The sequence below is a fragment of the Lissotriton vulgaris genome, chromosome 4_1 (genome assembly GCF_964263255.1).
Source record: "Lissotriton vulgaris chromosome 4_1, aLisVul1.2, whole genome shotgun sequence".
In the NCBI taxonomy this organism is placed as follows: Eukaryota; Metazoa; Chordata; class Amphibia; order Caudata; family Salamandridae; genus Lissotriton; species Lissotriton vulgaris.
The window spans coordinates 954,811,210-954,835,369 of NC_141691.1; the positions used below are offsets into that span (position 1 = coordinate 954,811,210).

The 24,160-nt window shown below is 43.5% G+C and overlaps 1 protein-coding gene across 2 annotated transcripts in view; it reads right to left on the reverse strand.

The window, feature by feature from the left end:
* Positions 1 to 24,160, reverse strand: part of LOC147722748 (MARVEL domain-containing protein 3-like) — a 300,764-nt gene that overhangs the window by 134,491 nt on the left and 142,113 nt on the right. For both annotated transcript variants that reach the window (XM_086965216.1, XM_086965217.1), the window contains exon 3: positions 11,141 to 11,316. In XM_086965216.1, coding sequence (XP_086821342.1) covers positions 11,141 to 11,316 — 176 coding nt within the window. The remainder of the gene's footprint in view (positions 1 to 11,140; positions 11,317 to 24,160) is intronic.

Genomic DNA, 24,160 nt, shown 5'->3' on the forward strand with positions numbered 1-24,160 from the left:
AGGATTGAAAGTTCTACATAACCTACAATCAACCACTTTGTGATCAGGATATAGGCAGTAAATGCACTTGTCATGAGGGTCCTTCTCAAATAAACGTAATTTCACACAGGAGGAACAAGGTCTAAATAAAGACTTCTTACTTGACATCTTGTGAAAAACTGAGAAGAGTAGATAAATGGAAAAGAACTGAGCAGAGCTCAGGGAGACTCCCTTCACACGACGTGCGGTAGAAAATCTGAGGGCTTGAGCTTCTGAGGAGAAGGTTCTAGAGGGTGCTTGAGCCTGATTGGCTGCAGTTTGGACTAACATAATGACACTGATATGTTGCAAATGAGTTTTTTCTCTCTAATGCATTCCTATGTAGTAACCTTTGTAAAGGTTTTTCAGTATATATTTTATCTGTTTTACTACTTATATGATACTTTATATATTTATATATATATATATTTGTTAGCATTATTGCTATTTTATTTACCGTGGGACTCCCACTTCGACGACGGGGAATATTCAAGCATGTGAATCTATGAAAGACACCCCTAATACTGGAGAATTACCGCTCCATCAACCTCATCCCGCTAAGGCCTTTGATGCTTTTCCAATCGATTTGGCGCAAGGAAGAGACAGTGTTTAATCAACTTGTTATCAGGGATTGTCTCAACCTGGAAAACTGTACTAAGATACCCTGGCTAAAATATGTTGTCGACAGTTTCCAAACTATCTATGGGATCAACATATTGTTAGATTCATGTTCCGTTGGAACTATCTCTAAACAAGAAATTAAATATACTTTTATGTTACATAGGTCCCAAAAACGTTCTGCAGCGAATGGTTGCCTTACAACAGTCCAGCTTTACAATAAATATATTGAAAGCGAAGGCTACCAGCTGTACCTGAATATGGTAACTAGATCAAGCCATAGATTTGTCTTAGCAAGACTCAGATTTGAAATGGCCCACGTCCTGGTGGCCTTCCCTCAACCAAAAAGTACCCTGTTGGCCCTTGCCCATGTGACGGGCACTCGAAACAAAGCACCCTGCACCTTATGTTAATCTCCCCCCTTTTCTTGAATGTTCGGGTTACTTATTTGAAACCACTGTTTGTAAAGTATGGTATCTATAATGTGGAAGATGCAATGAAGTTGATCTATAATATGAACTCCCCGGACAAATGTTTTTATATTGCCACTTTTATATATAAATCATTTGAATATAGAAAAAGTATGATATTTTAATAACTCGTCTATTTTAACTTTCGTTTTAACCTGCATTTTTAACCTGTATTTGCTGCTTTGTATTGTACTGCTTGTGCTTTTATGGTCATGTTTTATGTACCGAATAAAGCTTCATGAAATGAAATGAAATGATGAACAAAAGTGGGCCTCTACCCTACCAGCCTCCCGGTACGGCCTGTCCAGCCTTGTTGTTGTAGATTTAGTGTTCATTTATGCAGTACGAAGCTTTTTCACTAAGGCAATTTGCGAGCTCACTTGTAATACAAATATAACCTCAGAAAACGTTTATGCAGAGTTTAAACATTCTGTGCCTTTGCTACAATTCTGTTTTGTTGAACTTTATACACTAAATGTCTTTTCCATGGGCTTAGACGAGCCAGCAGACGGGTAATTAAGACGATCATATTTGCAAATTGTGCATTTGTCTTTATCAGAAATCTGCATCGGTTCTTAATGGATGCAACAATCTCTGCCTGCCACCGTGCAGAGGTTGGGATTAGAAGTGCCTTTCCGTTCTATGCCCATCATTTGCTTGGTGTTAGAAAGTGAAGTCTGCATAATCAAGCCTGGCGTTGGTAACCCGGAGTCCCTAAAAACACAGCAGCTCCCTACCCCCACTGAATGAGAAGAGAGAACAAGGCGTGTGATTGTGATATAGAGAGTATGTTTCATCTTGTTTTAATCTCAACTGTGACCTGAAGCTTCAGTTCACTTGCCACCGATCAGATGGCCCCACCGGCCACCTTACATGCGGTTTACACTGTGCAAGTGTGCATGACGTAATACAGTTGCTCCCGCCCTACCCCACCCTGAAGACCACACAGCGGCACACACAGAATGCATACACCATGTGTAATATCGTGAACGCACGAGTAAGCGTACCTATAAAACTGACTTCTCCCAGACCCAGTTAGTGAGTCCTTGAATGTGTTAAGCTGAGGGTACCCCTGGAGCTCAGTGCCCCCCCCCCCCACCACCCACCATCACCACCACCACCTTGGAGGCTTTGGGGACTTGTGTTCCGACAGTGATCTGGAGACAAGATGGCCATTTGGTAGCAACAAGTAGAGCAGGGGAGCAGCAAACACTAGTGCCTCCGATATCTCCCTGGGTGCGGGTCGCCCCCTCCTTCTCCCCCACACAGGCACAGGTGTAGCCCCAGCAAAGCTGCAGCAGTGGTGTCAGGTGGTTACCTAATAACAGCTGCATAGGCCCACGGGTATCCGGCGCGGAGGCACGCCCCCTTTGATAATGCTTCTTTGTATGATAATAAATATAAGTCATTATGTGTATATGATTATACGTACCACTACCTAAGCTTATTGCTCTTTACGCTTTCTATGAGTATTAAAATATATTTCGTATTTTAGAGAATATGTAAAAAATATATATGTGTAAAAATGTATATATTTCTAATATGACAAAATATTTAGGTGTTATACGGATTAGGTGGTTTTCATGCTTTCTATAGGCATAGAACAATATATTTAGATATTAAACTAAAAGGAAATGAAAATTCATGTATATTCTAAAACGACAAAATATTTATGTCTGGGTATGTAAAAGAGGTTCTCCATATACATGTGGGTATGTATATGGGTTTATGCTCCTATTTATTAATTTTCCCTCGTGAGGCGGAAGCCGGGAGGTCTCTCCTCTGTACTTTGCGCTTTTTAGCGTTTTAATGCTTTTAAAAATTCGTATTTCTGACGCTTGATCTAATAAGCGTGCAGAGACTCCCTCTGTGTTCCCCTTCACTCTGTTTACCTTCTCCCCCCTCCCTCTGACCCCAGACAGCTCTCGGCTGAGTACAGACTCCGAGGGCTGCTTTTCCGACTTTGGCGGCCATATTGGGTGTGGGCTGGTGAGTGACGAGCTCTAGCAGCGCTCAAAGGGTTCTGAGAGCCTGTGTGGGTGTTTCCTTACAGCAGCTAATTTTCCCTCCTGAGGCGGAAGCCGGGAGGTCTCTCCTCTGTACTTTTTAGCGTTTTAATGCTTTTAAAAATTCGTATTTCTGACGCTTGATCTAATAAGCGTGCAGAGACTCCCTCTGTGTTCCCCTTCGCTCGGTTTACCTTCTCCCCCTCCCCCTGACAGCTCTCGGCCGAGTACAGACGCCGAGGGCTGCTTTTCCGACTTTGGCGGCCATATTGGGTGTGGGCTGGTGAGTGACGCGCTCTAGCAGCGCTCATAAAGGGTTCTGAGAGCCGGTGTGGGTGTTTCCTTACAGCAGCTAATTTTCCCTCCTGAGGCGGTAGCCGGGAGGTCTCTCCTCTGTACTTTGCGCTTTTTAGCGTTTTAATGCTTTTAAAAATACGTATTTCTGACGCTTGATCTAATAAGCGTGCAGAGACTCCCTCTGTGTTCCCCTTCGCTCTGTTTACCTTCTCCCCCCTCCCTCTGACCCCAGACAGCTCTCGACCGAGTACAGACGCCGAGGGCTGCTTTTCCGACTTTGGCGGCCATATTGGGTGTGGCCTGGTGAGTGACGCGCTCTAGCAGCGCTCATAAAGGATGGCTATGACTCCACACAGCGGATGCGCCGGACCTGCGCCGGAGTCGCGCCAGAGTCATGCCCGTCTGCGCCCGTCCGCGTCACGGAGGCGGACGGTGGGACGGGTGCGGCTGGATCTAGGCTCTCCTATTAGTCTTTGGATCTTCTGACACTCAGGAAAGATATGTCCTCGTGTCAGGTGGTCTTTCCAGGGCGGTGTAGAGGCAAACGCAGATGTCCTGGCTGTGGATGGCTCCCTGGTAATTCCTCGGTGAGCGGGGCTTTTAGCCCGAAGTCCATTGCTAATTACAAGTGTCTTTTGCTTAATACACGCTCCTTGGGCAGACATGCGCCTGATATTTTTGAGCTGTTAACCAATGAAAAACCTGTCTGTTTAATGCTCACCGAAACTTGGTTGGGTGAGTCCTCCAACCCGGATATTGCGATTGCTATCCCGCCTGACTGTTATTTTCAGACATGATAGACCTATTGGGAGGGGCGGAGGAGTGGCGATTGTGGTTCATAGATCTGCCACATGTGTGGTCACTCCCATGGCACCCATCTCTGGTTGTGAGTCCTTGGCTTTTTCTATTGCCCTATCTTCCCATCAATCTTTCTCTGGGCTCCTGGTCTATAGACCTCCAGGTCAGCAAGGGCCCTTCTATGTGGAGTTGCAGGCATTAATTACAGCACTTTGCTTAAAGACTGAACATTGTATTGTTCTCGGGGACTTTAACATGCATATGGAGGATGGGCGAGACGGTGAAACGATTAAAATCATAGATACCACCGCCCCCCTGGGCCTCGTTCCCTACTTATCAGTTCCGACCCATAATAGGGGCCATACACTAGACCAGGTGTTTTCTACTATTCCTCTGGTTATGGCCAGCCCCATCCCTGTTCTCTGGTCGGACCATTTCCTGATTAGCTTCCAGATCCAGGGTGTTAGTTAACTCCTGGGTGCAATTCCTAATCATTGTAGGCAAACGAGTAGGGCTTATCATCGGGTGACCCCTGAGAGTCTTGCACAGGCCTGTTTGGAGCATCCTTGCCATCTCTCATGTGATCTTGAGAGGGATCTCGCCGAACTACTGAAGTGGCTAGTGGAGCGGCTAGATGATCTTGCTCCTCTTATTGCGCCTCGGACGACTGCTAGGCGGACCTCCGCGCCTTGGTTTACTGATTCTCTTGCACTTTCCAGACGAAACTGCAAGGTAGCAGAGAGGCTCTGGAGCAAGCAGTATGATCCAGAGGCCAAGGCCGCTTATAGGGCTACCATCAAGATCTATCATGCTGATATTTTGGCCAAAAAAAAAAAGAACTATTATGCAGCAAGAATCGAGTCCGCCTTCAGTTCCTGCAGGGAAATTTTTACTATCGTCAAGGAGTTTGTGACTCCGAAGGCCAGTGCCTCACATTATGAGTTTTCCGAGCCATGGGTGATCTCGATAGCTATTTTTTTCCCTGCAAAAATTAAGCAGATTCAAGAGTCCATTTCCCATTGCATCTGGAGGTAGCAGGATGGGCCCCCACGTGAAGACAGGATCATATCTACTCTAACTTAGAGTTGGGGGAAGTACCTGGTTTGTAAAGTTTTAAAAGAGGGAACCCACATTTCTTCTCATCTACTTGTTGCACAAATGAGGATAAAAAAAAACAGAAACAGAAGAGGAGGTGGATGTAGAAACGGAAAGCCATAGGCAAAATACCCCTGAATAATTAATTCATAGAACATTGCCATTGGATAGTGGGTGTAGGAACCTACAGGCAAAGTTCTGGCAATCTGGGTTGTCTGTGGTAGTGAACAGATCGATTTGTGGAAATCCCCAGTTGTGGAGTTGCTGCTGCATCTTGCTGAGGAGGTCTGCAAAATCGTTGTCTGTTCCTGGGAGGTGTTCCACTAACAGGGAAATGTTATGGTGTAGATCCCAACGCCAAATGGTCTGAGATAGGTGTGATAACGGTGGAGAATCCCCCCCCCCCCCCAAAACAGTTCATGGTTGTCAATGTCCGTCTGGATTAAGACAACCTTGCCGATCAGGTGAGGCAGGAACACTTTCAATGGTAAGTGAACAGCTTGAAGCTCTAGGTAGTTGTTGGACTTGGCACTTCTGGCAGGTTCACCCCTGAACCTTTTGCCTTTTTAATGTTCCTCCCCCAGTTTGCAGAAGCACATTTCTTTCGAGCCCACAAGGTTCCTGAGGCCCCAGTTGTTTGTTTCGAGCCCACGAGGCTCCAACGTTGTTCTTGGGGGCACAGTTGTTTAAGAGCCTAGAAGGGCTCCCCAAGATGCCAATTGGTGACCAGAGCCTAGAGGGCTCCCAAAAATGTGCATAGGTTTGTTCCAGAGCCAGAGGGCTCCAACGTTTTGGTGCAGTTTTTGTTCTGAGGTCTAGCGAGAGCCCTGGTCGCAGGTTTGTCCTCAGCTGCCCAGCAAGTAGTGAGCAGCTGGACCGTTTAGGTTTTCCTTTCAAGGACTTGGACTCAGGAGTGAGTCACACTCCTTCGCCCCTACAGTGGCCTTCCACAGCTGTTCAGCACTTAGTGCCAGCTGCAGCATTTAGGCCCTGTTCTTGTCCTCAGCTGCCCAGCAAGTACTGGGCAGCTGCAACGTTTAGGTTCTGGCGCAGTGGCGCAACCTGGACCTTGATTTGAATTATGTGCTAATGCTTTTTGGGTGTTAGGAAATGTACTGTGTGTAGTATGTTTCATACCTCTAGATATGATTTCTGCATAGGAGGTTGTTTTACCTGTTTAGGTTCATGTTAGGAAGAGGATACTTCCCTGTGTGATTTATGCCCCTAGTGTAAGGTTTTACTTAGGTGGTGAGGGTCTACTGTAGTTAGATTTGTGGGATACTGTGCATGATGGATTTCATGGTACAGACTGTTTCAAAGTACAGTGATTACCAGGGTTTATTGGTCGTGCGTTTTATGACCTATTTTACTTTTACCAAGTTACCTATTGTTCTATTTCTTTACCAAGTGCTGATGCTGACAGTGGTCCGTGTGGCCCTGTCAGGTGTACATAATCCCTTGTAAATATTGCCCAGTGCCAGTTGGCACAGTGTACATAATGTGATTACTATTCTAATGTGTTTTGAGAATACAAAGGCTATTTTTGATATAACCTTCTGCGGAGTTCCTTTTGTGGGGAGCCTGGGATGTTGTTACTGGTGGGTGCGTGCGCAAATGCTTAACTTACAATGCCTCCGGGATCAGCCTTACTGCTCGTGTCACGTTGCCAAGGGGGTGAGCAGGGGTTATCTTTGGAGTGTAACTCCCTTACGCTAACTAGAGTGGTGGTTTCTGCCTGGCTTTGGCGCAATCCTCAGCCAACCAGAAATACAATTTCTAACAGTAGTTGATGTGTTGGCCCTGGTGGTAGGTGTCGCAGAGACTCTGGACTGTGAGGCTCTGTAAGTGAGCAACCCAGCCCGTCAGTGATGCATCCATTGTCAGGATGATGTGGGGAACAAGGTCCAGGAAAGGCTGTCAAACAGGCTGTTTAAGATCCACTGTAGTGTAGTTCCTATTTCCCCAATAGGCTCTGCGCATTGGAATAATATACACTATATGGTTTTGGCAAAGGACTGAGGCCCCTATTGAGTACATTAAACTTAATTACTTTTTGTGCCAGCTAACTCAGAGGCCACTGGAAACTCCTTGTAAAACAAGAAGGGAGTAGTTTCTGGCAACCGCATAAACATGCAAACTTTGTTTCCCTTTAGAATCGGAACACGTCTCAGAATCGTGGAAACAATAGATAACAGTTTCACTCAGTCAATCGTGCATGCTTAGTTTCTTCAGAGTTACACAGAAAGAGATAGACCGGCATTTCAATAAAAGGATTTATTGACCAGTCTTGTTTCTAGTGTAAGAGATATGAGCTGTTACAATTGTAAGACAGTATGCAAGATAAATTACGTACAGCGTAAGCAGTAAAAAGAAATACTGCAATAGCATTGTCTTTTAGCTATGAGACATATTCGTATACATATACATAAATAACCAGGCTAAAATGTGGATACTCGCCTGATGCTTTCAACTAGTTCTACCTAACCTAAGTGTAGTTCAAGGTAAGAAGTAGATGCCGTATTCTATAGTTTGGTAAGCTATAGTTTGGTATGCCAAGAGGTTCTAGTCAGTTCCATACCTTAAGAATGAGAGAGGTGGGAATCTCTTTCTGGGTCTCGAACTCTAACAGCCCACGAAGGGAGTCAGAACACTGGAAGCTGGATTCTCTGCGAGCAGGGATGACAGGGTATTGTGAGTGCGTCAGGCCGGAACACAGGCTCCTCAAAGTCGAGGTCTCCTCCTTGCTTGCCACCGCCGTATTTTGCCATACCAATGGACGGTATATTTATACCTGGTAGGTGGCTAGGAATGTTAGCATTGACGTAATGTCAGGCAGAGGAAGACGTCACAAATGAACCCTTAGGATATAGCGGTTCATGCATAATAAATGAGTTCTTGGAGAAATCAATAATCCTGGGAAACTCCCAACAGCTTAAGGGTCTGGTTTCTAAGAACTCTTGTGACGTTGGGCTGGACAGATGTAGGAGACCATGTCATATTTGGAGAGCATGGCTAATGCCTAAAAAAGGGCTGGGATCTTGTGCCTATAAGAACAATGCGAATTTTGCCTATATAAGGACATGTGTCGGGAACACCTATATAAGGACATCTAAACCGAAACACAACACCACCACTGCAGAGAGCGAGGAGTGTGGCTGTCCATCTTTACTAGCTCCTCTAATTGACCCTGTGACTAAGACCACTGTTGTGCTAGATATTCCTGCAGCGGACGCAAGAGCAGCCGTGCATATGAGACAATGGCGATGCATGACGCCATCATACCCAGTAGGCGCATAACAGATCTGACTGTCAACTGTTGATTGGCTGAGAAAAATGGATTTGTTCTGTATTCAGATAGGCTAATCCCACCTGTGTCTTTAGGATAGCCCCCGAAATGTGCTGCCACCACTGCTATCTGGTGAATTCTTGAGCTGCCGTCGTCACTCCCAAAGGAAGGACTTTGAAGTGGTAATGTCTGCCTGTTATCACAAATATTCGGTATTTGCGATGTACTGGATGAAAATCGGTGTCTTGTAAGTCTAGGGCCGACAGAAAGTTGCCTTGCTAAAGGAGTGGGATCACGTCATGGAAAGTGACCATATGGAAAAGATCTGACAGGATGTACGTGTCATCCCATGCCCAAGTATGAAGGAGTGTGGGGACCCTTGAGGTGTGATTTTCAAAGGATCTTCCTGCAAGTAAGGTGAAGATGGTGAATCTGGTGGAGGTGGTGAAAAGAGGGGTAGGAGTAGGGGTGGAGATGGGTGTAAAGGACTGGTGACCTTGTCCTACTTTGTCCTCTGATCGGGCACAGATAGGAGCGATAGCTTCTCCGAAACTGAAGCTTTAGCAATAATAGGCTTAGAACGAGGCTGGATATGGATCTGCTTTTGGCGTGCATCCAGTTTCTCCTGCAACTTATGGAGAATAGACTTCCTGGGCTTGCCGGAGTCAGATTTCGGAGCTGGTTAGGGCAAGTTTTTATTTCAGCGCCAAAGTGGTTGGTGCCGAAGATGGAGCTGCTTCTCAGCACCAAAGGTTAACTTAGCACTAAGGTGGTAGATGCTGATTACTTCGGTTGGTGTGTTGGCACCGAATGAGAGTTTGGGTATCCTAATCATTCTTTTAAGGCCGAACGAGGTCTGAAAGAAGTGGTGGATCAGGAGCACTGTGCTCAGTATAAACCAAATCTCCTTTAGGTTGAGGGATAGGAGAATCTGTACTCACCGTTCGTTGAGCTGGTGGAACGTCCTGCATCTCAAAGTTGATCTCGGAGCTGCCCTCAATAAAGAATGCCTCTTACTCCTCCATGAATTCCTCAAGGAGTTCTTCCTCTTCTTCCTCGACATTTTGAAGGCTGAAGGTGTCAGGACTGTCTTCGATATATCCCTCTGATGCGTTTCTCTTTGATGTGCCAGATAGTCTCAGAGTCTTCTAGCGTAAAGAGCAACAGGCCTCACAATCCTCCTCCCTGTGTTCCAGTGGCAAACACAGGTTATAGCCCTGATGGAGATCAGTTCTGGGGTATTTGGTATGGCTGCTCAGGCAGCGATGGAAAGGTGTCCATTCCATCACCAGCGGGGCAGTCTCTGATGAACCTTGAGGGGATCAAAATGTAGACCCAGGGGTGAGGCCCTTGAGGACTACGGGTATAGTTTGTTGCTTGTCGATCAAACAACTGATAATGTTTTTTAAAAACTTAGATACGCAAGTTGGAGTGTGCAAGAAAAAAAACATACAAACTAGGGTGAGCGACCCGGAAAGAGCATAATAAATGTTTTGACGCAGAGCACAGGCACACATGTCCAAACCCAACAGTGGAAAGAAAACAACCCAATAATGTGGGTCTATGTCCGTGTGCATTATCACAAAGAGGAGGAGTCACAATCTCGTGACCCGAAAGACTTCTTCGAAGGAAAACAACTAGATCACATCTGGATCCAACACAAGAAGACATGAGTATACAAAGCATGTGCATCTACATCCACAAACATTTTCTTACAAGTAAGAAAGGGAGAGATTATATATATATCTATTACCCAGTGGAGAACCGATTCTCCCAAAGACCACCTTTGATACAAGGTTAAATGTTTGAACACAACTAGAACCTCAGTACACTTTCTTGATGATTGTAGCCTCCGAATACAAAATAAGTTCTCACCATGATTGTTATTAGATTATAAAAGGTTGTGCCATGTTGCAAAACTGTAATGATTACACGGTAATTTTGCCAAACTATAGGAAAAAGGTCTCTATTTGCTCATTCTAGCACAAGATCATCACCATGGACATTGTCTGCAGCATCCATGGAAAGGCATTTACTCCCGCCCTCCCATGGCGGCAAACTATGTGCAGATTTATTCAGAATACCTACAACTATACATGTTTGTGTTCTTTTCTTTTTACACACCCATCTCAACCCTCAAATTTCCACAACTCGACACAAAACCATAATTTCATGAACGCTGTATTTCGTCCCCCATTTATGGTTGTCTGCATTCATAACTACATTTGAAAAATAAGGAACATTTTGCCAATGCCAAGTCTATGAATCGTGGGGTGGATCCATCATGTGTAAACAGTTCTCTTGGCAAAACTGTGTGGGATGCAGATGGGTCAAATCTGTGAATGTAGCCCCCCATGACTTGTGGAATTCAGGAGAATTTTTGACGGACGCTTTTGTTATTACCAAAAAAAAATTAACAGCAACATATGTATGTAATAGTTGTTGATCCAACAGATTTAGTATAATACAACAGAATCAACCTCTTCATTAATGTAGCTTCAAATAAAGCATGCTTTGTCAACTCATGCACAATGCCTTGAAAAATAAGATACCTCTTCGGGAGCACAAATTTGAGCACTTTTCAGAAAAGGACAGCTTTTCCAGGGGCATGTTGCGTGATGGAATGCCGTACGACTGGGAGGCAGATACTGGTGATCTTATATGTGACTCAGAGTGAACAGCTGGTGGTCTAGATTGTTGGCTTCGTGGAGGGCGTTGTGAAGGTGGTCTGTGAGAAGGAAAACCTTAGGTCAACAATGGATGGCAAAGCAGAAGTTTGCGCCAATTCTTTCACAACACATTTGATCAAATGTCAATTTGTAGCTAGCTCTACATCCAAAAGCATGCCTACTCAAGTAAGGCAGCGTTAGGCTGAAGGTTCTTGTAGCATGCCATATGTTACAAAAAAAGTCCCACACCCTGAACAAAACCAATGACTATAACCTGCCAGAAAACAGACAAATCAGTAAACATGGACATGCTCACTTCAAAAGGTATGTAAACAAGTAATATCTGCAGTCTTTTTTGTATTGCTTAACATTTCTTTCCATTTGTGGCATTTATGAGCATCTGTTAAATGAGGAGGAGTAATAAGAGTATTAGTACATCAGTGATGTTCTAAAAGCACAATATGGCATAGATAACATTTACACCACTGTGTGGAAATGCACAGAAACCTGTGCTACTGTTACAACACATAACCTATTTTGGACATGTAAAATGTTTAATCAGGAGGCAGTGCTCATCAGCAATGCAATTATTACTAGGGATATCAAATCCGGACTGCATTTGCTTTTGATACGATTAGTCATTGAAAGCTACAGAGCAGACACCAGTTAGGAAAAAAAGGTAGAGATAGTGAAAGAAGACAAACCTCTCGGTGGAATCACTTCAACAGACCCGTGAGATGTTCAGTCACTATAAACTTATAAGTAAAAGGTTCAATTAATGTATAGCAACTGCCTGTTCAATATCCAGCCAGTATTTGAGGTGGCTTTCTGCTTTTTAATGATGAATATCATTGTCATCCCAAAAGCATTGTGTGGTAAATGATTTCTATATCTTTTCTCTCTCTACTACTTCATTAGAATGTCCTGTGACATCATGGAATGTTTGAGTGCCTTACTGTGTTGAGATTGTCAGTTGGTCAAGTCAGGCTGAGGAGCTGGTAGCTCGCTCCTGGTGGGGTTTCTCCTTTGTATCTTCTTACCTTATAACTTGCCACCTATCTACCTGCTAATAAAGAGGGATCTACTACTACACCTGGACTACGCATCATCATTTATGTACCACAGTTTGGACTAATCTACGCTGCAAGGAAAGAGGATTGAATCATTTAAGAAACTAAGGACGGTTCTAAGACTCAGTTAAAGTGTAAAACTGAAGAAAACTAATCATTTCTAGGAATAGGAGTAACGCCCAGTAAACCCCACCAGTGTCCTTTTCACCTTGGACAGCCTGTATCCTGGGCGTTTGTTTTGTGAAGAATTTAACTGCCATCTTGCGTTCATCTGGAGATTGTCTGCCTCCAGCCATAAAAGCAAGTAAGACCCAGCTGGCCTGATAAACCTGCTGCGTTTCTGTTGCTTTTGCACGTTGACACTTCGCCCTCGCTACAATTACTGTGGGACTTGTGAGACAGCTGTGTTCTCCCACAGTGTGGGCACGTTTCTTCTGTGAGCGCTTCCTGCTTTTACTTTCATGGATGTGCTTGGCGCAAGCAGTATTCCCTTCACAACAGCCACCACTATCCGTAGTATCGGACCGGACATGCATCTATGGAAAAACGGGTTTAACCTGGGTTTCGATGTATTTTTCTTTGTCTACTTTAGTGTTCAACATGGCTCACGCATTAATGGCAGTTTAACTGCCATCTTTCGAACATGCCAACACATGACAAATTTAAGGCTGATATTTCTCCCACGATCACTCTCCGCATCTATGAAGACGTTAAGAAACTGACTACAATGTGGTGAGAGATTAAATCTTTATTACTTAAAAGTGACTGTGCGGAAGTTTTGAGTGTTTTAACTCATCAGCATCGATTATCCGGAGCGAAGGGTCACGAAATCTATTATCCTGTTTGTACGCTACCTGCTTGGTTTGATAGTCTCAAGTTTAAAGTGCACCAAAGTTGACTGTGGTTTACCTGTTTGGTGTGAAAGTCGCGAGACCGCTCATTCATTACCAACGGCATTTTTCTTCTCATCTGTTCTGCACTCCCTGATCTCCTCTGCCTTTCTGATGACGTTTTGGAATGTGTAAGGGAGTTGGTGGAAGGAATCGATGAAGCCTTTTCAAGCCTCCAATCAGGTGTTTCTACTTGTCCCTTTCTTTCCGATTGAGGTCACACGGTTGGTTACGTGACTTCTACCAATCTCTGTTCTTCACTGTGCACACGTCACGAAGGAAGCCATTTTCGTTACTATAGTAACCTGTTCGTCTAATTGGTCTTCAGTGGAAATTAAACGCCGATCGGTCTCCTCTGTAGCGGACTCAAGTTTACACGGCGCATCTGTTCTTCGGAACTGTTGTAAAAAGAAGATAAACAACAACAGCACACGATCTCTGCTTCAGAGAAATATACACGCTGCTCGTTTGTATGTTAATCAGAACGTCATTAGTATCCAGGACTTGCCTGCACGTCACCCCACGTTTCCTGTTGTGCAGTCACTCATCGGAGCTTATGGTCAATCCTGGGTAAGAAAACCTCGGGTGAGAAATCGCTCACTGGAGCTAAACTCTTTGTTTTTTGTTTTTTTCATTTGCTTATGCTCCAACTTATTTGTATTTCAGTGTTTGTTGTGGGTTGGTGTGTCTGTTGAGCATAATGGATTGTTCCATCTATCTCTGGTAGGTTGTTAGAGTGTTTTCCCATTTATGTATTCTTGTTAGTGGTTATTTTATGTTGTACCCTACCATCGGGAGTTTGGGTTGGGTTCCTAAGGCAACGTCTTAACCCTACGGTGTGCCCTTATTTAGGGGGGGGGGGGGTGTGTGGCTAGTCAATGCCATAGTTTGAAACTAGGGTGATGTTATACCTTGTGGTGTACCCTGTATATATGTATAGGGGATGTTGTAGTCTTGGTCTCACAGGGTGTGTATCCTGTGTTTCACCCTGCTTGGGCAGCTAGGGTGTTTATGTTTAATCAATGCCCCATTCATGTACTAAGGGTTAGTACTCTATGGTGTACCCTTACTTAGGGGAGATTGTGGTGCCAGTCAGTGCCAAAGTTTTGTTTCCTAGGGCATTGTTGTTACCCTTTGAAGAAGTTACATCACACATTGTTAATGTGGTGTACCCTTTCATTAGGGGAGGTTGTCTGCATATAACTACTATGCTTAGAAGTTTCAAGGATTAATGTCCTTTGGTGTACCCTTTTCTGGGGAAGGTGGTGCGCGTGGTCAGCGCCATCATTAGGTGAACTTGTGTTGAACAATTATTACATTGTTCCATGGTGTACCCTTTTGTTAGGGGAGGTGGTCAGTGGTGGTCAGGAAGTTGCATCACTATTTTTGTGTTGTTCCACCATTAGGTGAAATTGCGTTGTGTACCCTTTTATTAGGGGAGGTTGTTGTGATGCACTAGTCTGTTTTGCTAAGCTTTCCTTTTTCTGTGAAGGTTGCTACATTTATGGCACAGTTGCCTAGGTACTTACTTTTTGTACTTATAGGTGCACCCTCTTTTTTGAAGGGTGTTTGTCCATCTGTTTTTTTTTGCTACAAGTTGTACCTTTCCTTTAGGGACGTGGTTGTAGCCCCGTTGCTCATAGCTACTATTCCCTTGGACATCTGGACCTGGCGTACATCTTATTGTGCTTATTTCCATCAGCATATATTTTGTCTTTTGGTTGTTACACCCTTTTTGGCTTACCAGGATTGCTACCTTGTTTTATTAAGGAGGGTGGATTTATTATTTATTTATTGTAGAGTTTTATATAGCGCGAACAAGACCCGTGGGTATCAGAGCGCTTAACTTCAGAATAGTTAACTAACACAAGTGTTGACATTACAAGAAACAAACAGATATGAGGTATATAATAGAATGAATATGATTGTGTGACAATAGCGCGAGCAAGGCCCGTGGGTATCAGAGCACTTAACATCAGCATAATTAACTATCACAAGTGTTGACATTAAAAGAAACAAACAGATATGAGGTATATAATAGAATGAATATGGTTATGTGACAATATATATGCAAAACAAAAACACATGTGCAATTCGCATTAATAGATGGGGTAAGGCTAAGCTTATAACATATACCCATCTTCCCCGTCAAGGTGAGGTAGGCGATGGTAAGGTTTTGGCTTACCAAAGTGTTAACCTTTCTGAGAGCAAAGCCCTTATGAGGTAGATAATAGTGTGGCTATGATTGGGTGAGACATTATATATGAGAAACACAGATACCCTGCAATTCGTATTAAGATGTGGGGTAAGGCTAAGCTTATATCATATGCCATATACCCAGTCAGGAGTGCGGTAGGAGAGGGTAAGGTTTAGGCTGTGCGATACAGACATATTATCACATTGCCCTTCAGGGCATTAGGTAAGAGTACCTCTGCGTCTTGTATAAATAGCCAGTCTTGGTCAACAATTAGCTTTCATATTATTCAAGTTGGAGCTTCTCCTTCTGAGAGCAGCCCTAAATCAGAGCAGCGTATCTATGCAAGGTATTTGCTCATCATGAGGCTCTTCACTTCCCGCTTAAATGATGCAATATTGCGAATCTTCCTAATGCTTGGAGGAAGAGAATTCCAGATTCTAGGGGCAGCTCCCGAGAATGCTCTGTCGTAAGTCTTTTTCTTTCGGAATCTGGCTGGCCGCAATAGCAGTTCAACGGCACTCCGAGCTGGTCTGTCACCTCCAGATATCTTGATTTTCTTGGCTAGATATCTAGGAGTGTTGAAGTGAAGCGCTTTATGGGTGATACATGCTAACTTCATTTGGATTCTGGGTTCATAAGGTAGCCAGTTTAATGCTTTCAAGTGAGGGGATATATGATCAAATTTCCTTGATCCTGTGATCAGTCTTGCCGCTGCATTGAGGCAGGCTTTTAGCGGAGCTGTTGACATTTTCGGTAAGCCTGCTAAGGTGGAGCAGCCATATTCAATCCTAGAGATAACAAGAGATTGGATTGCTAACTTTAGATCAGCTTCAGAGATGTAAGGTTTCATTTTCCTTAAGTAGTTAAGGTGGAAGCGGGCACTTTTGGCCATTGCATTAATGTGAGCTTTCATATCGAAGTTCTCGTCTAGGGTGATTCCAAGCGATTTAGCTGATTCGACTAATGTTGGGGTGCAGTTTAGTGCAGTCACTAGTTTGGTCCATTCCCTTATTTCCGACTGGCACCTTGGTGGCGAAATTAGAAGGAACTCTGTTTTGTGAGCATTTAGCTTCAAGTGATTGGTGGATAACCATTGCAATGCCCTTCCTAAGGACTCGTTCATCCGATCAATGTCTTCAACGGAGGCGACCTTTATGTAAATTTGTGTATCATCCGCATACATGTGGTAGGATATCTGTGCTTCTCAGAGAATTTCTGTGAGTGGTTCAACATACAAGTTAAACAGGTCTGGAGAAAGTGTCGATCCTTGTGGGACTCCTATTGTGTTGGAACATGGAGTTGAGGTAGAATGATTGACCAGGAATCTTCTTGTCCTGTTCCGTAAGAAAGAGTCGAACCATTTCAGCACATTTCCTGTTAATCCCATCCTATCTCGAAGTCTGGTCAGTAAGGCTTCGTGATTTACCGTGTCAAATGCAGAGGACAGGTCCAGGAGAATCAGTAGGCACGCTCGATTTTGGTCTAGGGCTTGTAGCGCGTCGTCCACAATATGTAGTATAGACGTTTCCGTGCTATGTCCTGCTCTGAATCCTGATTGGAAGTCGTCTAGTAAGGAGAATTTGGTGATGTGTTGGCTTAGTTAACCCTGCACACATTTCTCGATTAGTTTGGCCAGAAGAGGGATGTTAGTCACTGGGCGAAAGTTATTCGGATCTGTTGCATCCGCTGTAGGCTTTTTGATTATGGGAACCACTTGACCTGTTTTCAGGCAGTCAGGGAGGATCCCTTGAGATAGTGATGCATTTATTATTTTGGACTGCAATATCTGAACTCAGAATGTGGCTGATATCTCTTAAACATTTTCCGGGAAGAGGGTCTTGGTAGTGGTTATTAGGTTTAATTTCTGACAGCGTTTTGGCGATTTTATACTGGTCGTATAGTTTGAATGTGTCCCAATTTGCCTCGTTTTTGGTCTTGGTACATTCTAATGACTGGATGTCATCGTTCGGAGGCAAAGGATGTACAGTGGTTGCCGCATTTGTGAGCTCTTCTTCCAGCGCTTTTGCCTTCTCTGTAAAAAATGTAGAGAATTCTTCACAGCCTAACGGAGTAATTGTGTTCTCTTGAGAGGATTTGGCTAGTTTGTTTGATTGGTGTTTAAGGATTTCAAAGAGTTTTCGTGGTCTGTTTTTGGCATTGTCCAATTCTGATCGGATAAATTCCTTTTGGGAATTGATGATCTTTTTGTTACACTGGCTTCTGATTTTTCTGAGAGCTTTCAGCTCCGGGGATGAGGGGTGTTGTCTCCATTTCCTTTCTGCCATTCTCAGTTTCCTTCTGTCTTCATTCAGTGATCCACTAAACCAAGGATTTTTTGTCTTCTCTGTGACTCTTTTCAGTTTAAGTGGCAGGGTGTTGACGATATTTTCGACTGACGTAATGTAGTGATCTGTAAGCTCATTTACATTCTGTAGATGGTTAGGTGGCTTTAGGTCTCTCTCACATCTTTCAACCAGTAGCTCAATATTAGTTTCTTTCGTGTCGCGAGTCCATTTTTTGAGCTTGAAGGGTTGCACAGTTGTGCCCTTTCTCACTGTGGGTATCGCAAATGATATTGCATGATGGTCGGACCAATCACAAGGGTCTATAGAAGGGATCGATGCATTTTTGTCTCTTGCAATAATCCAGTCTAAGGTCGATCCTTTCAGGTGTGTAGGTAGCGAGCATGCTTGCGTTAGGTTTAGCTCGTCGAGGAAATCTTTAAGCTTATTAACCAGCTTATCGTTCTGGTCGTCCCAATGTAGATTGAAATCGCCTAGGAATATGTTATTGACATCAATACTGGGGGAGGCAGTTATGATCACCATTAACTGCTCTATGAACTTTGTGTTGTCACCTGGTGGATGGTAGAACGCATGCAAGTTGCATGTTTGATTGCTTGCCGCTTTTATATTAAGCCCTAGGTATTCGCATGATTCTAAGGGGTCAGCTTGAATTTCTTTGACCTCAATCTCCGATCGGTGAATGCAGGCTATACCTCCTCCTGTTTTTCTTGGTCTGTCTCGTCTCACAATGTTATATTGAGGTGGTACTAAAAGATCCATGGTTGGAGCAGATGATTCCGTTAACCAAGTTTCAGTCAGGATTGCCAGATTAATTTCCTTATTGATGATGAGGGCTGCTATATCTGATGCATGATTTGTTGCTGATCGACAATATAGTAGAAGGCACGACAGGGGTTTCCTTGATTTACTGAAGTCCCTATCAGTGGATTCAGTTGTTGTTAACTGGACTTGTTGTAGATTGCTGAGGTTGGGTTTTCTGTTGTTCTTTCTGGATGTTCTGTTGGAATCGATTGCTACTGTTTTGATTATCTCCTCACTCCCGAGGTCAGACGGTTCGTATGTTTGGAGTAAACCAAGTATTTCCTCTTGCGTCAAGGATTTCGTTCTATGTGGTTGATTCAATCTGTTAGCTAGTGCCAAGGCCCTCCCATTAAACAATATATTTGAGGAGTGTAGGACATTCTGGATATTCGCGATCTTAGAGTGGGTGCTTGCCGTTATCTCAAGGATTCTTCTAATTGCTTTGGAGGTGTTACTAGCTTCTAGTGCTAGGTTGCTAACCAGCTTTTGGAGCTCTTTAATATCTTTCTGGTTTCGGGACGATTTCTTAGGTATGTTTGTCCTGAATATCCGGGGTTTGCATTCAGTTCTTCTCTGTTTTAGATCAGTACTCCGAGCCACAGTCCTTTTCTTTCTCTCCCTTGATATATTGTTGGTTCCGAGATTATTTGGGTTGACAAGAGTGGTATCAGGTTTCTGTGAAGCCAGTGGTGGTGTTTTTGTTGTAGAGAATCTACAAACCTCCAGTAGTGTACTTGGTGTGTGGCAGAGTGTTGGATTCTTCTGTTTTCTTCGATTCCTGGTTCACATAGAGTGAATCACTCTGGGTCGGTGGATGCTCTAAACGTGGTGTCTGATCTTTTGGTGGTGGCGTTTGTTCTTCCCTTCGACGCTGGTCATGCTCTGCCATTGCATGATTAATGGTTCTCTCTGTCCCTTCAACCTCCTTCTCTGGTAAACTCGAGTCACATTCGATAATATCTCTCGGGCTATTGGTTTGTTCGTGGAGGCCTTCATATCTATTGGCGTCCTCGGTCGTATTAAAGGCGGTATTGTCAGGGGTGTCTCCTGCTGGAGACTGGTGTTGTGGATATCTTGGCCCCTCCAGTGATTCTTTTACCATTTGAAATATCTTTTCAAACTTCTTTAGTTCATTGTCCCCAGCTTGTATTAGCACTATTCCAGTTTTGTAAATGGTTATGCATAAGTCTGCTCTGCATCTTACTGAAGATGCGGTCATTATTTTTGTGCCATGTGGGATGTTTCTCGTAGATTTTATGGAAAGCATTTTTGTAATGGCATTACGCCACTGAGCCTATTTCTTTGTGTAGAATATCAGGTCGTTCAATATTAAGCCTTTAGCTACATTAAAATAAGGGTCGTAAAGCAGTTTGTCCGGATTTTTTCTTAGGGTGTTGTGTTTGAATTTTTTTGCAGCAGCTTTGGATAGTTTAGAGGGGTATTCTATGTTCAAGGCTTTGGAGCCAGCAGCAGCAAGGTGCCTTTCATCCATCTTAATTCCGCGTTAAGTGGAGGTAGAGATAGTTATCCTCCTTCTAATAATTATTTCCTTCAGTTATTCTTTCAATGATAATGGTGTTTCCTATTAACGGTTGTTAAATTAGTTCGCTCTTGATAAGCTGTGTCTTAGGTATTCTGGTATAACTTTAGTTATTCCAATATGTCCACAGTTTCGATTGTCCTTTCTCTATTTCCCTAAATTCTAAACTTCGATAGTCCTTTCTCTATTTCCTTTAATTATCAGCTTCCCTTTCCTCCTCCGATAAGGGACTGAGACATTCCTTTCACTATTTGTTGTCTCTCTGTGATAGTCTCAAGTTGCCAGTTCGCTGTTCGTCACTTTTTGTCTGCTCTGGCCGCCATTTTAGGGTCAGGCAGGCGGTAGCAATCTCATAGCTTCGGTTTTATAAACATATTCCCCGTAATGTAATTTGCATTCTTGTGTTTTGACCAACCATCACCATTTGTGCATTTTATAAATATCTTTCTACATGCCTCTTAATTTTCTTTGTTTCTGCTTCCACGCTATAGTTTCCTGCTTTTCAAATTATCTCTTTGACTTGCACTTGTGTCTACAGTTTCCTCTGAATCCTTCTGCTCCGTCTTAACTTCTTTCTTGTTGTTGTTCACTAACGGAAGAGGATGTGTGGTAAATGATTTCTAGATCTTTTCTCTCTGTACTACTTCATTAGAATGTCCTGTGACATCATGGAATGTTTGAGTGCCTTACTGTGTTGAGATTGTCAGTTGGTCATCTCAGGCAGAGGAGCTGGTAGCTCGCTCCTGGTGGGGTTTCTCCTTTGTATCTTCTTACCTTATAACTTGCCACCTATCTACCTGCTAATAAAGAGGGATCTACTACTACACCTGTACTACGCATCATCATTTATGTACCACACATTACAAAAATGACAATGAAAGAGGCACAATGAGTGATCACAGTAGAATCTGAATTTGAAACTAAAAACATTATTCAGAGATAGCACGGAAAGTGACAGTACGCATTTTTTAATTAATAATGTACAGAATATGTAATCTGTCACGATTGGTGTACCGCAGTTTCGACTGAATTACCAGTCCTGAAGATGAACAGTCACTCATTTATCTAAGTAATTGTCCCCGATTTTAAGTGAAAAAACAACAATAAGTAATTCAAACAGCCCACATACTATCACATTGCTAGACAACTTTAGATATTTAAAAATTGCTGTCCGACAAACACCTCTTCTCAGCCGAGATGTGGGTTCAGATATTGCAGTCCACCATAAATTAAATAAAACGGTTTACAATGGGTGTAAATTCAAGAAAGTACTGTTTGTATAATCTATTGATCCAATTACGAATATTCCAATACCTAACACCCAGTAAAACATATAGTAAAACAATTACCATAAAACACGTTGTAGCCAAACTGTCAATGATGAGAGGGTGTACAAACCAAAGGTTGCATAGAAAAGTGGCCAGTAGCAGGTGTAAAGGGTACATGGACTTTGTGCGTTTTGCTTGTCATTTTACGAACTGAACTACCTTCTAAACGTTTGCATGGCAAAGGGCCTCAAAATTACCTGCCTAACTTATGTTAGTTCGGTAGACTCCATTTGCATTGGGTCATGTTCCCATTTGTGAATCCTATCACCCCAAAGTGAGAGTCTGTAACCTTTCAATGATATGCAACCACAACTGAGATCACAACCCACTACTAATCCATTCCATGGCAAAGGAGGGGATACTCCTTTCAAGCCCTCTCCCAATTGCGATTCAGAACCTGAGAACCCTCAGAGTCCAAGAATTTTTAGATTCACAAAACATGATTTATTACATTTCAAAACACTCTTTTGTGGTCATAGGCCCTGTGATTTTGCAAATTATAGGGCATGCAACTGTAAAAGTGTTTTAAACATTGAGCCCTAAGTTTCCAGACATCCAAAGTAAACTGATTTGCCCAAATTAAATTGAGAGTCCCAAACTAAGGGACTTAAAGAAGTTTACCTTTATTTACTCTTTCAGGTTTTCAGGTCTGCTTGAGTCTAAGAAAAAATATTACAAAGGAGGTATGGGGCATTAGGAGAATCCTAGACCAGAAGACCTAAACAAAGAAAAGAAGTGTGCTAACATGATTCGATGGTGTGAGCAGAAATCTCCATACTAACCACCAGGCTAAGAGAAAACACCCAAGAAATACCAACTCTGACTATGAAACACTTGGCAGAGCATTGGTTGACTCAAAAACACTGTTTTCTTGAACGAAACCTATCCAATGAGTGTCTACAAACTACACTCATACAAACATTCACAAAAACCACCATAATCCCCTATGGTGTTGTTAGGCCTGTCATCCTTAGAGTGATCTTTCCCCAACTTTCTGCCTTTTGTCTTCCACTTTTTGCTGGACCGTTTTGTTGGCCTTAGGATTTTGAGCACTTTACCACTGCTAATAAGTGCTAAAGTGCATGTGCTTCTCCTTTCAAATATGGCGAAATTGGTATATACCCAACTGGCATATTTAGTTTACTTATAAGTTCCTTGTAAAGTGGTATACCATATACCCAGGGCCTGTACTCTAAATGCTACTGATAAGCGTGCGCAAAAGGAACAAATGGACATAATGCTCAACAATGCGAACATTATCCCCAGTCACAAAGATCTGGGTTTAATCCATTGTTCTTTTGCTCACCACGCCACCCCAGTCTGGACCCACCTATATGCAAATCAGTCTTGACCCTGCTCCTTATCGGAAAAGCTCAGCCCAAATGGCCAAACCAGGTCCTCCCTGGACCATAAACAAGCATCCTTGGACTGGTTTCGGGGCATTACCACTCATCATCCAGGCTAGCTTAACCCCAGTGTAGTAGTGAGCACTGGATCGAAGTCTGGGCATATCTTTCCCACTAAGGGCGACAAAAGCAAAAGGAACAAATGATGGATGGAATGCCACCCAGATAAGTAGCCTTTCAAACCTGTCTCAGGCCTCTGCCATTTCAGGGTCTGTGTGCCCAATTTACCACCATTAGACTTGGCATTTAAAATCACTTTCCCTCCACCTGGATGCCCCATCATCTCAGGGATTGGCTCCCTACTGGAGCCCCTGAGCTAGTTCAGTGACTTTTTCCTATGCCCCCTGTAGCAAGCTACACCTGCGTACCTTAAGGACACACGAGACGTCCTGAACCTGATCCAAGAGATCAATGATGACAACATTGAAGAAATCAACCTCCTCCTCACACTCGATGTAGAGGCATTATATACCAACATCCCCCAAGATGCCACCATCAAAGTAGTGGAGAACCTCTTAAGGGAGGCGGACCGCCCCACAAACCCGCTGGCTGATTTTATCCTGGACTGCATCACCATCGGACTCAAGAATAACTTTCATGTACAGGACCACTACCTACCACCAAGTACAAGGAACCTCTATGGGTAGTACTTTTGCACTTAAGTCTGGCGGGGCTGTACATGGCGCATTTCAAGGCCACCCATTTCTTCACAGACACCAACCCGTTCCAGGAAAATCTCCTGACGTGGAAAAGATACATAGACAACGTCCTCATCTTCTGGAAGGGCACAGAAAAGATCTGTATTAAGTTCCATAAATGGATCAATGGATTGAACCCCTATCTGCGGTTCACCAGAACTTCATCTGATGAGGAAATCCCCTTCTTGGATCTCCTGATTTCTCTGGAGAACGGACACCTACACACAAGGACCTTTAAGAAGGAAACTGACTGCAACAGACACCTCCTCAGTTTCAAGAGCTACCTCACAAAGGCACTCTGAGAAAACTTACCCTATGGCCAATTCTTGAGGATCCGGCATAACTGTAGCGCCATTCAAGAGTTTGACCGGCAAACCAGTACGCTTGCCAGGAACCTGAGGGAGAGGGAATATCCAGGAGATGTCATCCATAAGGCCATGAAAAGAGCCAGAAATAATAACCACCAGGGCCTACTGGAAACCAGGGAGCGCCATACCAGTGACGTCATGACCTGCGTCACTACTTTCACGCCGTTCTCCAACCAGGTCAAGAACATAATTAGACGCAACTGGAAGATCCTTAACACCGGCAATCTTAATATAGAGCAGCCCAGGTTTGCGTTCAAACAGACGACTAACCTAAAGGATCAATTGGTCAACACACGACC